Raw genomic sequence first — 17,327 nt, forward strand, 5'->3', positions numbered from 1 at the left:
AGACTCTGTAAACAGTTGATTGTTCAATAGCATTATGCAATAGTTGTCTACCAGAAAGCAGACATAAGTCATTGGGTGGGTACTTGTCTCAAAGAGAGTAAAAATGAAGGGCATTTGCTTTCCTAGCAATTTTTGTGCCTGGGGCCAGGACCACAAAATGCACCCAGGCAAAGGGGGCCTCAGCTCTTTGGGGCGGGGGTGGGGGGTGGGGTGGGGTGGAGAAGGTTATATCACAGCATAAACCCTCTTCTGGAAAGATCCCTCTAGGGGAGAGGTGCTGAGAGTGGACAGAGGAGGGGGAAGAGTTTAGCTCATCCCCACATCTGGTGGCTTCCTATCTGAACCAATTATTCTTGTTCACTAAGAGCTAAGCTCTGCTGTTCCCATGCTACTAAAAGACTACATCAGAGCATGCCTCATTGGGACCTCTGGCGCTACCAACGTCCTGTCGTCTAAATTCAGGACCCTTTAAGCTTTGTTCACTGGGACAATGGTTGCCCTGACCTAGTTATTGCTCTGAACATTTGACTGAGCCACCCGTAACACTGTTTTTAGTACTTCACGTATATGCACTGTATCTGCTACTGTACGGGAATTTTTTTTTCCTTTTCGGTGTTAGTGGGGGAACTATGCCTTACAATCTTTGTATCTTCTGAAGTACATAGGACAGTGCCTCATAGACACTAAATGCTCAGTAAATACAAGTTGATGGAGAGGAAAAAATGTCAGGGGAATTACAAATCACCTTTGTTAAGTGAGATTAGGCCAATAAATTTGGGAGAAATTTTTCTGCATTGTAATGCTGTGGTTTCCCCTAAAAAAGATTAAGTTTCCCACAGTCACCCAGATAGAAAGCATCAGATGCTCAGCAGTGATTCATTTCTGAAGTATCTCAGCCAAGAGCTTCCACCGGGCTTAAGCCCACACACTAAAACCGCACAGTAACAAAGGCAAGAACATGGACGGCCCTGTTCTTACAGGCCAAAAAATTTTGGGGAAAAAACATTACCACGAAAACATATTTCTTCTCCAGATACTTCAAGTCAATAAGCATTTATTAAGCACTTACTATGTGCCAGAGTGATGATATACTAGGAAAACAGCACAGAAGAAATCTAAAACACACGATCTCACTTTTTTTTTTTAACAGTAACTCATAGCAGCAAAATGGTTGTGTAGGGAGAAAACATATTTGGAACCTGGGCGGGGGTGGAGAGGGTGGGAAGCATATGGAGAGCCATCTTAGGCCCTGAAGGTCAGAGTCCAGGCAAACTTTGTAAAAACAATGCATTAGGGGTTCCCAGGGAATGAATTATGACCTACAAAACTCTGAAACCTAAAGGCCACAGAGTAAAGGTGAAGAAATGTGTCCAACTATGATTAAGGCAACATGGAATTACAAAAATAATTTTTTACACTTATTGACATTTTAGTTTACCTTAATTTGTTGTTGTTTTGTTGATTAGTTGGGTCCAAATCTTTAGGACCCCATTTAGGGGTCTTTGGGCAGAGATACTGGAGTGGTTTGCCATTTCCTTTTCCAGCTCATTTGACAGATGAGGAAAGTGAGGCAAACAGGGCTAAGTGAGTTGCTCAGGGTCACTCAGCTAGTAAGAGTCTCAGGTTAGACTTGAATTCAGGTCCTCCTGACTCCAGGTCCAGCACTCCGTTACTGTGCCAGTTAGCTGCCCCTTCTTTATCTTAATGGTCTTAATCGCATTTCAGGAAATGCCATAATGAGCTAACTAGTACTTTAGCACCCCAGCATGGTGACCTGGATTCTGATTCTGACCCTTCCCGGTCATGTGATCATGGGCATTTTAGAAGGCATTTACATTTTAGAGCTTTGGTTTTTCTTATCTGTAAAATGGGGATATAATACTGGAGTGTTCCTCTGGCTGAAGGGCTCTGCAAATCCGTAAGGTGATAAAGAAATGCAAACTGTGATTACTCGGGTCAACATCGCAGGTTAGAAGGAGTTAAAAAGTAAAATACTTTTAATTGATTCTGTGTATGGATTCTTTACACACACACCTCCATATATCTTGATCCCTCCAATAGAACGTATGCTCCCTAAAGGTAGGGATTTTTTTTATTTTTGCACTTTCAGTGTCAGGCATGGAGCTCGGCACTCAGTGGATGCTCACGAAATGCTTGTCGAATTGCATGAAGAGCAGCAGAACTCAAGTCTAAAGACTGTCTGCATATCCATGGATATATTGTGTACCTAGGGATAGTACATGTACACATACGTATATGCCCACACACATAAACACACATATACACATGTATATGTAAAGGCATGTGTGTATATGTAGATATCTGTATATATACATAGGTACATGTGTATATGTATGTATATAGAGGTATGTGTGTGTATGTGTATATATATGTGTATATATGCACACACATATACACAGCAGCTACATGGCTCAGTGGATAGAGTACTAGTCTGAGTTTAAATCTGGTCTCAGATTTAATTACTAGTTGTGTGACCCTGAGCAAGTCACTTAACCTTGTCTGCCTCAGTTTCTTCATCTGTAAAATGAACTGGAGAAGGAAATGGCCAACCACTCCAGTGTCTTTGCCAAGAAAACCCCAAACGGGATCACAAAGAGTCAAAAATGACTGAAATGACTGAGCAACATATATGTATGTGTGTAGATATATGTAAATCTAGATATAACACACACATACATACATATATACATACATACATACATACATCTACTATCTATACAAACTCAGAGGTACCAGAACTTCAGATAGACCTGGAAGGGGACAAAAAACTGAAGCATTTTTGTTCTGTTAATACATCTGCTTCTGCCTTCTTAAATGCTAAGGGGTTTGCCAGATTTTATTCCTTATTTTTTTGTTTGTTTTTCTTGATGGTTCTTGAGTTTATAAATTTAAAAATTAAAAAAAAGAAAAAACTGAGCATGGGTCACATCACAGAAAGAAGGTCACAGGAATGAGACATAGGCACACAGGATAAACCCTCAAAGCCCTCCGCTGCACTTCTAGGACAGCTGGCGGTGCAGTGGATAGAGTGCCCCACCTGGAGTCAGGAAGACCTCAGACACTTACTAGTTGTGTGACACTGGGCAAGTCACTTAACCTCTATTTGCCTTAGTTTTCTCATCTATAAAAGAGGGGCACCCACCTTCCAGGACGGTTGTGAGGATCAAACAAGACAATTATTTCAAAGCACTCAGCGTGGTGCCTGGCACACAGTAGGCACTTTATAAATGTTAGCTGTTACTGTTGTTATTAAGAGGTAGTGGAAGTCAAGAGTAGGTCTGTGTACGTAAAAAGTTATCATTTCTGGCTTCCACAACATCTGGTGAGTGCTTCTGCCAAACGTCCATTGAAGCTTAGAGTCCTGCTCCCTCCCAGCATTCCTCCTTCAGATTTCTTCGGTGCCCAGCTTTGACACTGCCCCGGGCTCAGGGAGCTCAGAGTTTACTTACACCCTAATCTCCTTCTACTTTCACTTGCTGCTGACTCACATTCAATACAAAGGTTTGATTTAAATGTTTCCTTATATTTACACAATAAAATTCAATTCAATCTCATATTTGGATAGAGATTTGCTATTTGTCCTCTTTAAATCTGATGTAGAAAGGTGTTTCTATGTCAATGTCTAGGAAAGACACCGGTAAGTGGCACAGTAACTGAAGATTAGGAAGATATCCTGGCCAAATTGTCTTATTGCATTTGTCTACTTTTAAATTAAATCAAGAATCCAGGACAGAATTCAGTCACTGGGCATTTGAATTATTATAATCAGCGGTAACCAGTGACCCAATTCCCTAGACAAGCATCAAAATCTACGTGGAGTCCTAGAGTATCATATGAAGAACAACGACATTAGGGCAGGTTGGATTCTATTTTTAAATCTCATAGGAATTGGACGAAAGGCAGCCCGGCTGGGTGGAGAGTTTGGGTTCAGGTTCTGCCATATCTGACATGTACCAGCTACATGACCACAGGAAAGTCACAATTACTCAGTGCTCTTGGGAAGTCTCTAAGGCTACAAGCTGCAGAGCAGTTGGTTTTATCTACATGGGTGGGAGAGGTTTCCTATATTAATGAAATCACAGATCTGGGCATCACCTTTTTCTTTTCCTTCTCACCTTCCCCCTCAAAAATGACTCTGGTATAAATTCATTATAAGAGTACAGGTAGGCCCCAATGACCAATGAGGTGGCTAGGTGGCTCAGTGGATAGAGAGCTGGGCCTGGAGTCAGGAAGACCTGAATTCAAATGCAGCCTCAGACACTTACTAGCTGTGTTACCCTGGGCAAGTCACTTAACCTCTGTTTGCCTTAATCCACTGGAGGAGGAAATGGCAAACCACTCCAGTATCTTTGCCAAGAAAACCCCATGGATGGCATGGTCCATGGGGTCACAAAGAGTGGGACACCACTGAACAACAATGACCTAGTGCCCCAGAGCAGAGATTCCCATCCTGTACCCTACAGACCTCTTACTGGGAGTAGAAGGAAGAACCTGACATTATGGCAAGGGACCTCAAAAATCTGTATTTGAACCCATAAATAGGCCAACATATCTGAATAAATAAAATATCAGGTATATGTCTTTTAAACTGATACTTTTGTGACTAATAAAAATAATAATGATAATTTTTATAGCACTCTAAAGTTTGCAAGCACTTTACAAATATTTTATTTGGCCTTCATAACAACCTTGGGAAGTAGATATTATCATCATTCCCATTTTACAGTTGAAGAAACTGAGGCAGATGGTTGTTCAGTGTCTCACCCAGGGTCACACAGCTAATAAGTGACTGAGACCAGATTTGAAGCATGGGCCTCCTACTAGAGGCCCAGCACTCTATCTATGGTGCCCACCTTTATTTGGTTTTAAATTGTTTTTAGTTACATCTGACTCTTCATGACCCTTTTTGGGGTTTTCTTGGCAAAGATTCTGGAGTGGTTGGACATTTCCTTCTCTAGCTCATTTTACAGATGAAGAAACAAACAAACAGGTCTAAGTGACTTGCCCAGGGTCACACAGCTGGTAAGTGTCTGAGGCCACATTTGAACTCAGGTCTTCCTGACTATAGGACCGGCACTCTACCCACTGCACCACCTAGTTGCCCTGGTGCCACCTAGTTGCCTCAAATTCATGTGAAAGTATTAATGAATGCACATTTGAAATTATATTTTTACTCAATCAACAGATGTTGCTAATGGAGGTTCATGAACTAAAAGAAAAAGAAAGTATTGGGAGCCAGTATGCTCTAGGTGGTAGCAAAATCTCCTGTTATCATGACTAGTTTCCTGATTTTGCCTTTCACAATCTGACAAAAACATGAGATATTCACTTTTGTGAGATGGTCATTTATTGAACAAATATTAGTAGAGTGACTATCATGAGGAAGGTATTATGCCCATTACTGTAAGGGACGAAAAGGAGGGTGACAAGAGACCTTCTTCTGACTATAGGGGGATGAACCTCAATTTCTAAACTGTTTTGGTTCTTACTCAGGGCTAGTCAGCTGCTTACTCCTTCTGTATGGCCATCTATGATGTTTCTGCTAAACAGAATAATTATATCAATAAATACTATGAATACATTATTACGATTCTAGAATGTTTGAGTAAGAAGGAACCATATCTAGTCCAGAGACTGTTGATCTTTGGTCTGTGAACTTGTGTTTTACAAAATATTTTTATAACTATTTCAATATAATTGGCTTTCTTTGTAATCCTATGTATTTTATTTGATGCAAAAACATTATTCTGAGAAAGAGGCCATAGGATTTGCTGGATGACTTGAGGGGGTCTATGATGTAAAAAAAGGTTAAGAATTCCTGGACTAGTCCAAGCCTCTCACGTGGCAGATAAGGAAATGAATTATTTTTATTTAATAGCACAGTGGTCTATTGGCCTGGATTTATTGATCTGTTGTTATGGCTCTAGGCCAGTGTATTTTATTCTATTTTATTTTTCAACAATAAACTTTTATTTAAATGCCTGCTCTGTTCAAAGCACTAGGTGCTAGGGACACAGACTTAAAAACAAAAGAGACCCTGCCTTCACAGACCTTATATTCTACTGTCCAGCCCGTTAGATATCTAAAACATTCTTAAGTTCAGACTTGCTATGTTGTATGCTTTACTTTAACAATCCATATTTAAGACCAGATGTTGAGTCTCTTAAGATCATGTCTATTGGTATAATACGCAGTAGGTTTCAGTTGTAAGTTGAATGAATATTCATCAATTGCTTCACTTGTCTCTATTACCAACCAGCCAGATGCTTCAAGGATTATTTAGAATCCGTAATGACCAAAGTGCGCAAAGTGAGGCCTAAACTCATTTTTTAGGAGTTTGAACAGGTTGCTTGTTTGTTATAATTATATTATGAACATTTAGGTGCTGAAGCTAAAATGAAACAAATTTGAACAGAGGATTGGATCCTGGGAAAGGACATCCTCAACTAAACTATCCATGCAACTGATGGGAGCTCTCATTTTATGAGGTGGGGGGAAAGTTCTGTGTTGGCTGTGTTACATTATAGATCTCTATCCTGTAAAATGTGAAATCGTATTTTAAACAATCTAATAGCTGACAACTTAGATGAAACTAAAGATGAAACCTATGCCCCCTCTGTGGGAAAAAATGAAAAGGTTTAACATTTTGTCTTCAAAACTACCTTCTCATCTAAAAATGATTTAAAGACTTTTGGGGGCTAAATTTCTCAGGTAAACTACCCCATAGTTACCAAATACAATGCTTGACTCTTGCCGCATCTCTATTTTTATAATATATATGCTCTACTGTGGCTGTTTTTCAGGATCATCTGAATTAAGGGACATGTTAGTAAGCACAGGATGTGAAGAGAAACCTTTTTTTTGTTTGTTTTGTTTTTCTTTTTGAAGAAAAACCTTTAACGTGCTAACATGGGGGATTTTTAAAAAATGACAGTGGATAGAACAAATCCTTCCAGAGGATTTCACAATATTCTGTGATGCAGAAAACTGCAACAGCTTTTATATAACATTTTACAATCTCTGAACAGAAGGAAAGAACCAAGAAACTTCCTCTTTCTCCATCATCAGGACAAGGTTCTTTTTAAATTCAATTTTATTTTATTTTCAGTTTCAAATTCTTTCCTCCCCTCCTCCCCTTTCCCCATCTATTGAGAGGGCAAGAAAGATAAAACCTATTACAAATGTTTGTTGTTCAGCCATTTTCAATTGTGTCCAACTCTTTGCAACCCCATTTGGGGTTTTCTTGACAAAGATACTGGAGTGGTTTGCCATTCCCTTCTCCAGCTCATTTGACAGATAAGGAAACTGAGGCAAACAGGGTTAAGTGACTTGCCCAGGGTCACATAGCTAGTAAGCATCTGAATCCAGATTTGAACTCAGGAAGATGAGTCTTCCTGACTTCAGGCCTGGCACTCTATATACTGAACCCCCTAGATGCCCTTAGAAATATATATAGACATACAAGACAAATGTCCATATTAATGTCTAAGAAAAAAATCAAAAAAAGAATAAAAAAAGTTTCCGTCTGTACTCTGAGTTATCAGTCCCCTACCTGGAGGTGGATATCAAGCTTCATTGTGAGCCCTTTGGAACTGTGGTAGGTCATTGTATTGATTAGAGTTATCCTTTCAGAGCTGATTATCTTTGTAAAATTACTATTACTGTATAAATTGTTCTTTCGATTCTGCTTCCTTCACTCTGCATCAGTTCATACAAGTCTTCCTAGCTTTCTCTGAAATCATCCCCTTCATTGTTCCTTACAGCACAAGAGTATTCCATCACATACATATGCCACAATTTGTTTAGCCATTTCCCAAGATGGGCTTCTTCAGTTTCCAATTATTTACCATCACAAAAAGACATGCCAGGGTTCTCAGTAGTTTATGAACATCTCTAATACAGTATCCAGTCCTTAGCACAGTATCTGGCACATAGTAGGCACTTTGTAAATGCTTGTTTACTTAATTGATATCTTGACATTTCTCCCTCCACTTCCCTTTCCAAAATAAAGCAGTGCCAAAAATTTCATCCCGAAATGGAGACATATGGATATAATTTTACAACCAAACTAATTTAAGGTTCAATTTGGCTCTTCTTCTTTCTTATAAAAAGATTTTTTCCTCTCTCAAGGACATAGGATCATAAATTTCACAATGGCAGGACGTCAGAAAGCATCTGGTCTGACCTCTTCTTTTTACAGATGAGGGAACAGGCCCAGAGAGGTTCAGTGATTTGTTGAAGGTCACACAGAACATAAGGGGCAGACAGGGATTTGAAATCAGCTTTTTCCAACTTTAAATTCAGCACTCTGTCTACTACATCATACCAACTTGGCCCTGATTAAAAGATATTTTTGTGATTGGTGATAAGGGATAATATATTTAAGGTAATAATTTTAAAAGAAAACTTAACTGAGCCCGGAAGGATTAAATAGGCCTTTTTAATAGTGTATTATTTATAATAGTAATTTAAAAAAATCAAATACATCTAAGGGATGTGGATACTTTCTCCAACAATGAAAATCAATAGGATAATAAAGAATAAGGGCTTGCATTTATATGGTGCTTTATATTTTGCTAAAGGCTTCCTTTGTAACAATACTTTGAGGTAAAGAATGCCTATACGGTTATGTCCATTTTACGGATGCGAGGATCCTCAGAGGAACAGTGACTTGCCCAAAGTCACATAACTGGCAAGTAGCACAGCCCAGACTGGAGCCCAAGTCCCTTGGCTTCACCTCCAATTCTATTTTTAACTATCCTTGAAAGAAGTATTTATATTGCCTAGATTTCAATCTATCAACATTTATTGAGTGCCTATTATATTCGAAGAACTCTGCTCTCCCAGGCTGCCCCTTTATCTCTGCATACACATGAAATGAAATGTAAAACTCTCCCTCCTATGAGAACAGAATTTGGGGAGTGAGGCACAGTTGATTTTTAAATAATTAACATGTTGGTTTTCACCTGAGTAAGTGATTGCACCAAGGATGTAAGCTATCCTTGGCTTCTGCCCCTGAAAAGAGGCTTGGCTGCTGTTCAACAACACACAGCAATATTACATAAGAGGAAAGTAGAGGAAGCAAAGAAAAATACCACAGTGAAATGAAGCTGCAAGGGCCTTTGGGTAGTCAGAACACATTCCTAAAGGGAAAAAAGTCAATGGCCAGACCACTGGGGTGAATACCCACAAGAAATTTTTTTTTTTAAACAACAATTCATCCATATGCGAAGCAGGGCCTTTGGCAGCGAGCATGCATGTGGGAGAGTTTTGCTGCTGCTTTTAGAGCCTGAATTTGATCATGGGATCTTTGGACAGCTATAGTATGGATTTTTTCTCTTAAATTTTTTTTTCTTTAAAACTAGTCAAGGAATATGTTTTAAATGACAAAATACACATTTAATGGAAGGCGATAAAAGTATGAGGCTGTCAACCTTGTTAGTGGCTCTAAAAAATCATTCTCTGACCTAGCTTTTTTTCCTGACTAGAAATACCTTTTTTTTTTTTTTTAAAAAAAGGAATTACAGGATTATAGAATTTAGAGTTGGAAGGGTCCATAGAGATTAAATCTGTCCAAGCTGGTTTTAATTTATCAACTTCAGGGGAGGAAGAAACCTTATCCTCTTTATAGGTTTGTTTCTTTAAAAGAAAAAAAAAGTATCTCCAAGACAAGTCTTAGTCCCAGGATAGGAGGCCCAGCTCATTCCACAGTCAGCACTTTCTGGCTTTACAGTATTTGCCCATTAGTGTCAGGTTTTAAGTTAGAAATACCTGGAAAAGCCAACCAAAATACCCAGAGGATATGCTATTTCAGATGATGGCAAAATAAAACCCAGCAAATTCCCAACCATACAAACTCTAGAATATCTAATGAAAACTGATAGAAGGTATTATAATGAATAAGATTCAATACCAAAATGGCATCCGTGACAGGTCATTCTTTTGCTGCATAGCAGATTCGTGTGTGTACCTTTGAGCACATGCTTCAAAACATTAACCATTTCACTACAGTGAAGAAATAACTCAGCCCTTATAAATCAGATGACAATAACTGGGGTGAAGTTGAAATCAGCTTGTTCTGTTAACCCTATTTCATGCACAAGGGAACTGAGGCAGAGAATGATAAGATTCACATGAAAAGACTGTACCTTAGGCACAAAAGCATCATTCCTGCATTTTGAATCAGGTATTAAGTTCACTGACCTCCTCCTGCTTCATTTTAAGTAAAAGGTATTTACCAACTCAGAGAGATGTGTGCATTAACTGCGACTGAGCTGTGCATGGTAGCTTTCTAATATTAAGAGTGCTTGCGCATTCCATACACTTGTCTCTACCTATTAGGAATGAACTCAAATATTTTTTGCATATCATGCCTTTATCAGATATTTGATGTGAATTCAATTCATTCCATACATTTAGAAAGCCTACTTGATGATAGTCCTGATTTCATGAAAAGCCATTTTTTTTTTCACTATGACTGCAGCACACAGCTTTGGAATTTTCATTTGACATCTAAATAAAAGAAATGTGAGTTTTAAGATACCAGTTGGAAAGCAAGTTTGGAAGACAAAAATATCCTTTCATGTTACACACTTCTGTGGTCTAGTTTCTCCCTCTTTCCATATTAAAAGGCTAAAAGATGTACTGCAAGCACTTGGAGCCAAGTTGCATCACTTCTGGGATTTTACCCTTGAAAACACCAGCGCTCAAAACTAGGAGATGCTTCTGGGTCTGTGTGCCATGCACAGATCGACTGCTACATATTAGCTGAATGATTTTCAAAGAAGCTTCCAAGACTTGACAGGGCAGGAATCGTGTTATCAATGCATGCTGCATTGACATACACTTTGCATCAACCCACCCACACATCATCTATAATGCCTGGAGTACAGTTGATAAAACACATTAAACAATAATTAAAAGCTACATAAAAGTGTAAGAAAATGATGCAAAAAAATGAAGAGTAGCTCTTAGTGTCAGTGCTTCAATAGTCCCAGGGTAAGCCCTACTCCTTTCATCATGGTCAATTCATTAACGCAGGAGAAAAGCCAGAAAGGAAGGGAAATGCGGACCATCTGCTCAATCCAGATGCAAGAGCACATGCTTCTCACATCTAAGGCTATTTAGCAGAACTGAACTGAGCTAAGATCTAATCCTCTAATCAAGGATCAGCAAAGGTCTTTTGACACATTTGCATCACAAATAAAAATTAATCTGGCATCATAACGAAGTGTCAGTTTTCTTTATTTCAGTAGGAACACTTAGTAAATTTGCACTGATTAGATGAAATTCCCAAAGAGGTATTACAGAAAATGAGCTTGGATTTCTCTTAACTTCTTACCTTTTCTGGGCATAAAATAAGCTTAAAAGCATCTTATTCTCATAAACAGCATAAACATTTTCATTACTACCCTTGTTTTTAAAATTACACAAGTAGCTATCCCTTCGATACTGAATCTTTCTGCTAATAACACACTTTTTCTTCCTAAGAAGGGGTTAAAAAATGAAGACATTCTTACCTTGAAATTATGAACCTTTTCATATTTCGGAATCTGCTCATTTTCTTTCAGAGTTGCTCTTCTAACGAGGGATGTCAACTGCGAATAAGCAAAGAGTTTAAGAGGTTGCCAAATTGTCACAGATGACTTTTGAGAACCCAGTTTCATTCCCAGGGCTGCTATCAACACATCTTGCTGGCGGTTCTCTCGTTTTGATTTGTGAACTGCAGGTCTATTCGTTTTCCTCCCTGACCAAGATTCTTTGGATGGCATTTTGGAATGCACAGGAAAGAAAACCCTATATTGATCTATGTCTGTCGATGAACTGTACTCAGCTCATAAAAATGAGCATTCTGCTAGCAACCCAGACCCCTAACCTACAGAGAGCTGCAGAGAAACATCACGAAGAGGTGGAGTAGAATGATGAAGCACTTCTTAAAAAGAGGTCGACTTTAACTAGACAAATTCTTCTGGCTTCTGCTTTTTTTTTTTTTTAAAGGGATCTCTATTTAAGCTCTGGGAAACTTAAGGATCTGAACTGAAAAAGAGTCGATGCTAACATACAAAAATCCAAACATCTCTTGCCGACTCTCTTTTAGAAACCATGGGATTAAGACAAATTATGCACTTCTAAGAGCTTTCCTGCCTATTCAACTATAGTGATGTCCATTTTGAATGAAAGATGCCCACATACTGAATGTAATCAGTTTCTAGCAACAGACACCCTGCTAACCTCACTCTAGCAAAAGGAGGCTGGGGGAGGGGAGGGCTTTAACAAGCAAGGCTGGATTAGACTGGTCACATTAAGAAAGTAGATAACCAATGAAAGCCCCGCAATAGTATTTAAGGACGGTAGTTCTCAATTCTCATATTCTCTCTCTCTCTCTCTCTCTCTCTCTCTCTCTCTCTCTCTCTCTCTCTCTCTCTCTCTCTCTCTCTCTCTCTCTCTCTCTCCTCTCCCCTCTCCTTCTCCCCCCACTCTTTCCCCCCCCTCTCTCCTCTCCTCTCTCCTCTCCTCCCCTCCCCCCTCTTATCTCCCCCCTCTCTTTTCCTTTCTCTCTTCCTCTCCCCCACCCTCTCCTCTCCTCTCCTCTCCTCTCCTCTCCTCTCCTCTCCTCTCCTCTCCTCTCCTCTCCTCTCCTCTCCTCTCCTCTCCTCTCCTCTCCTCTCCCCTCCTCTTCCTTCCTCCCTCCCTCCCTCTCTCTCTCTCTCTCTCTCTCTCTCTCTCTCTCTCTCTCTCTCTCTCTGTCTCTCTCCCCCCCTCCCCCCTCCCCCCTTCTCCCTTTCCCTCTCCCTCTTCCTCTTCTCAGATTTTCTTGCTGGCTCAAGGTAAAAAATATCAGTAGGAAGATAATGAGCAATGAGTGAGTCATACATCATTACAAAATGGCATCTTTTACCATTTAAAAGCAAAATGAGATTGAAACACATAGTTGGCGTTTTAAAAGAATGAACTATTCAAGGAAGAGGCTAATCTGTCTCATTGTTCAGTAATTCATATATAATGTAGATAGGTATGTATGTATATACACACACAGTCAAGCTAGCAACTGCAGCACAACTCTATTAAAGAGACAAGTTTATGAAGCCATTAGGTGAAGATCAGAGAAGTTTTTGACTATCAGATAGATCCAAGAATATTTAGGGACATGTCTGTTATGCAACTAAAGAAGGTGGATGAAATATCGTTTCTTTCCTTCACAACCAACCAAAGTAGTTTTGCCCGGGGTCTAAACTGAAACCTACCAGTGCTCCCCAGGCAATTCTCTAAGACTGTAAGTTGCAGAATGCCTGCTGATCTGTATTGGTAGTAGGAGTTTCCTCATTGGCAAGTTCCTGATACCAAATGAAATTGGAGGTCTGGACATTCTCCTTGCCCCTGCCACCCCCTCACCTCCACCCACTCAAAATGAAGTTGAAATAACAGTCAGGCATTGCTTTACCTCTCAATCATCAAGCTTTTTAGCCCATAGTTGTGAAAATAGGCTCTGATCTGCCCAAGGTCTGTGAGAGTTGAGCACTCAACTAGACAATAAGGGGAATCTTTAATAATAATGCCTGTGAGATCTGTGGACTGCTTTATATCTGTAGGACTTCAGGTAAACACTGCGTCTAGGAGTCAAAGCCAGCTCAATTACATGTAGGAACACTGAGCACATTTATTAAGGTGCTACAACTTTCAATCCAACCAAAGACCCCCTTTCAAATTATTTCTTATCTCTCTGCTTTATAAAAATATGCTATAGATTTTAACAGTACTATTGAAAAGGAAAACAATTTATTTTTTAATCTATTATGAGTAAAACTGAATCAGTACAACTTAACAGTACGTTTGTGCTCATAGTACTTGAAATTACTCAGAATAAAGCTATTTGTTCTTTGTACAACTATTAATTATCAAATAATGGGGTAAAAGAAGTCATTTGAATATACTTTTGCAATAATATGCTTAAATTTAGATATCCTTATTCCTCAGATGATTTTTGTTTTTGTTTTTGCCTTTTGAAACAATGGGTATATTTCTAATCACCCAGCACAGTGACAAGGAAAATAAATCCTTGTTTTAGGGAAATTGAATTTAGGGAATGAGAAAGGAAAGGATATGTTAGCCCAGAACAAAACCACAACACAGGAAAAGGTCAACCTCAGAGAGCAATAATGTTGAAAAAGCCTATAATTTAGAAACAAGTTTATGAGGATAATGAATTTTGATTCTAATCCACATGGTGCTTGAAGAATCTAGAAATCTTTCTACGCGAATGAATGGAGTCCAGCTTTCAAAGCACAAACAATTCACTTCAGAGTTTATGTTCTATAGGTGGTGTATACCAATTCAATTCAGTAAACATTTATTATGTATCTACTATGTGCCAGGCACTGTGCTAAGGACTGGGTTTCAAATAAGGAAAACAAATACAGTTCCTGCCCTCAAATAGCTTAGAATCTAATGGGAGAAGACAACACACAAAAAGAAGCTGAAAAGTTGGGGCTTGGGGAAGAGACACTAAGAGGCATCTCATTCCATGGAGTTTAAACCAGGAAGAGCTGCAGGAGAAAAGCGGAGTGAGATGGAAATCCAATTTCTACCCTCCATAAAGAAAGACTTTGGGGGGAGTTTGGTATTCTACCCTCCAGCCCTCTGGTTATACATTTTAGTCTAATGAAGGCATGAAGGAATCCTTAATCCATTCCAGGTGATCAAACTGTTTTATGTTTAGTTTTTCATACTTTCCAAAGTGATTTTTATTGAATTATTCATTTTAATTGTTTGATCTGCTTCCAACCTGTCATGACTTTTAAATGAATAAAGACACAAATTGATAAAATTTACATTTAGGTATATCCCAATTGCATGTCTCCATACGCCTTGGGATATTTGTGTGACATAAAAAAGGCTTCCATTCCGATGGAAAATGCAGTTTGACTTTTTTTTTTTTAACTCAGGTTATGTTACCAGGAATGTGTTAGCGACGCTGGGTGACTTAAAATACATACTGATTTCTTAAACATCAGCAACAGGTAAGGGCAGGCCTTCTACAAAGCTGATTTTTTTAAACTAAAGACTACTCTTTAACTATCTCCACTATCGAAAAGGCATAAAACATTAAGGACTCCCCCCAAATAATCTCCCTATATTGCCCCTTGTGACCCATGATGGGCATCTCCGAATCACTGCTCCTCATTTAGCTGATGATGTTCTAACCAGCAATCTTGGCCTTTTTGCCAGGCTGCCACTGTGCTATGGGACAGAGATCCCAGCAGGGCACTACAAGGAATGGCTGGGAGCTCTGAAGAGTGAGTCCTCGGGAGGTGGAAAGATGGCTTATTGGGGATGTAGTAGTTCTGTTGTGATAAAGTCATCCCAAAGGGGAACAGTAATAATGATGATGATGATGATGATGATGATCACTAGCATTACTATAGCACTATGGGGCAGCTAGGTGATGCAGCGCGTAGAGCACTGGGCCTGGAGTCGGGAAGATTCACCTTCCTGAGTTCAAATCCAGTCTCAGACACTCACTAGCTATGTGACCCTGGGCAAGTCACTTCACCCTGCTTACCTTGGTCTGTCAAATGAGCTGGAGAAGGAGATGGCAAAACACTCCAGTATCTTTGCCAAGAAAACCCCAGAATGGTGTCACAAAGAATCGGTCACTACTAAAAAGACTGAACAACGAAAACAAAAGGAGCCAGAGAAGGAAACGGCAAACGACTTTATATCTGTGTCAAGAAAACCCCAGATGGGGTCGCGCAGAGTCAGATACGACTGAAATGACTCAACGACACCAGCAACCACAAAATGACTTGGAGAAGGAAAAGGCAAATCACTCCAGGATCTTTGTCGAGAAAACCCTAAATGGGTTCACAAAGAGTCAAATGTGACTCAAATGACCAAAACAACAACTATGTACAGCACTATAAGGTTTGCAAAGGCCTTCATACGTATTGTCTTATTTGATCTTCGCAACAATAGGTAGGTGCCATTATCAGCTCCATTTTACAAATAAGGAAACTGAGACTCATATAAAGTGACTTGTCCAGGGTCGCACGGCTAATGAGTGCCCAAGGCAGGATTTACCTTCAGATCTTCTTGACTCCAAATCCAGTGCGCTACACCACTGAAGTTGGACCACGCGGCAATGTCACCCAAGACCGTCTTACTCTGGATTTGCATGGAACAGGCTCCATAATCCCACTACAGGAACATCTGAGTCCAGCTCCGTAATTGCTGGTAATGTTTGACACTCACAGTAAAGATAAACAAAGAGCAGGTACGAATAAAAACCATGCGATAATATTTTTGGCTATCTTATAAGTTTTTCAATCGATCAACTGACTGATTGATCATAAGTTTCCCATTAAGTCTGGGTAAGATGGTAAGAAGTCTTGAGAGGTCGCCTCATTCCTAGTTTAGTAGACAGTGAAGTTTATCCCACATAAAGGAATGAGAAACCAAAAGTCTGCCAGAGGATAATTTTAGTAATCTGTGCCAACACTTTAGCCTGATTATTTGCTTGAAGGAAGAGGCGGTATAATGGTAATAGCTTAGAAAAGGTTCTAGTCCTATTCCTTACATGAAAATAAACTGAGGTCAATAACACCACCAGCTAACACTTACAAAATGTTTTATGATTTGGAAAGAACTTTGGCTATGTTATTTCACTCGATCCTCATGGCATCCCTATGAGTTGGGTGCTAGTATTACCTCCACTTTACAAATGAAGAAATAGAAAAAACAAACTGCATTTTCCATTGGAATAGAAGCTTTTTTTTGGCATCACACAAATAACCCAAGGGATATGGAGACTTGCCCGGGTTCTTGTGACTAATAAATATCTAAGGCAGGATTTGAACTCAGCTCTTTCTTACTCTAGGACTAGCACTCCATCCACTGTGCCACCTAGTAAATACATATGCATCCTCAGAAACAATAGTGTTTGGCAATCTGTGCAGTAAATGGATGCTGCAGAACCATGATCATGGCAGCAAAGGTTTTAAATGGAACTGAGAGTACTTCAGAGTCATTTTGAGGAAACAACCTCAATCAAAGTATTCTTTTACTAAAAAAGGTCCCACAAAACTGGCATGGATTCTTGATCCCACGTTCTCAGTTACTTCCCATGGAGAAGCAGCTGCTTTTGGCAGATTGCAGCATCTGGCCTAGCAAGTACTATTCTTCTTTATGGTTTGTTCAACAGCCACTGGCTCTAGCCAATGCTCTCATGCCTACGGTTCCCAGATACACTGTATGTTGAGTGGCCAAGATAACACAATGAGGATCCTTTGGAACAATGTAATTTCTCCACA

General features: G+C 39.5%; 1 protein-coding gene across 1 annotated transcript in view; it reads right to left on the minus strand.

Annotated features, from left to right (window-relative positions):
• The window catches only part of CHN1 (chimerin 1), a 222,921-nt gene that overhangs the window by 42,718 nt on the left and 162,876 nt on the right, over positions 1-17,327 (minus strand). The window contains exon 6 of the mRNA XM_036747207.1: positions 11,541-11,618. Coding sequence (XP_036603102.1) covers positions 11,541-11,618 — 78 coding nt within the window. The remainder of the gene's footprint in view (positions 1-11,540; positions 11,619-17,327) is intronic.

Source organism: Trichosurus vulpecula, chromosome 2, assembly GCF_011100635.1.
Source record: "Trichosurus vulpecula isolate mTriVul1 chromosome 2, mTriVul1.pri, whole genome shotgun sequence".
NCBI classification, from domain to species: Eukaryota; Metazoa; Chordata; class Mammalia; order Diprotodontia; family Phalangeridae; genus Trichosurus; species Trichosurus vulpecula.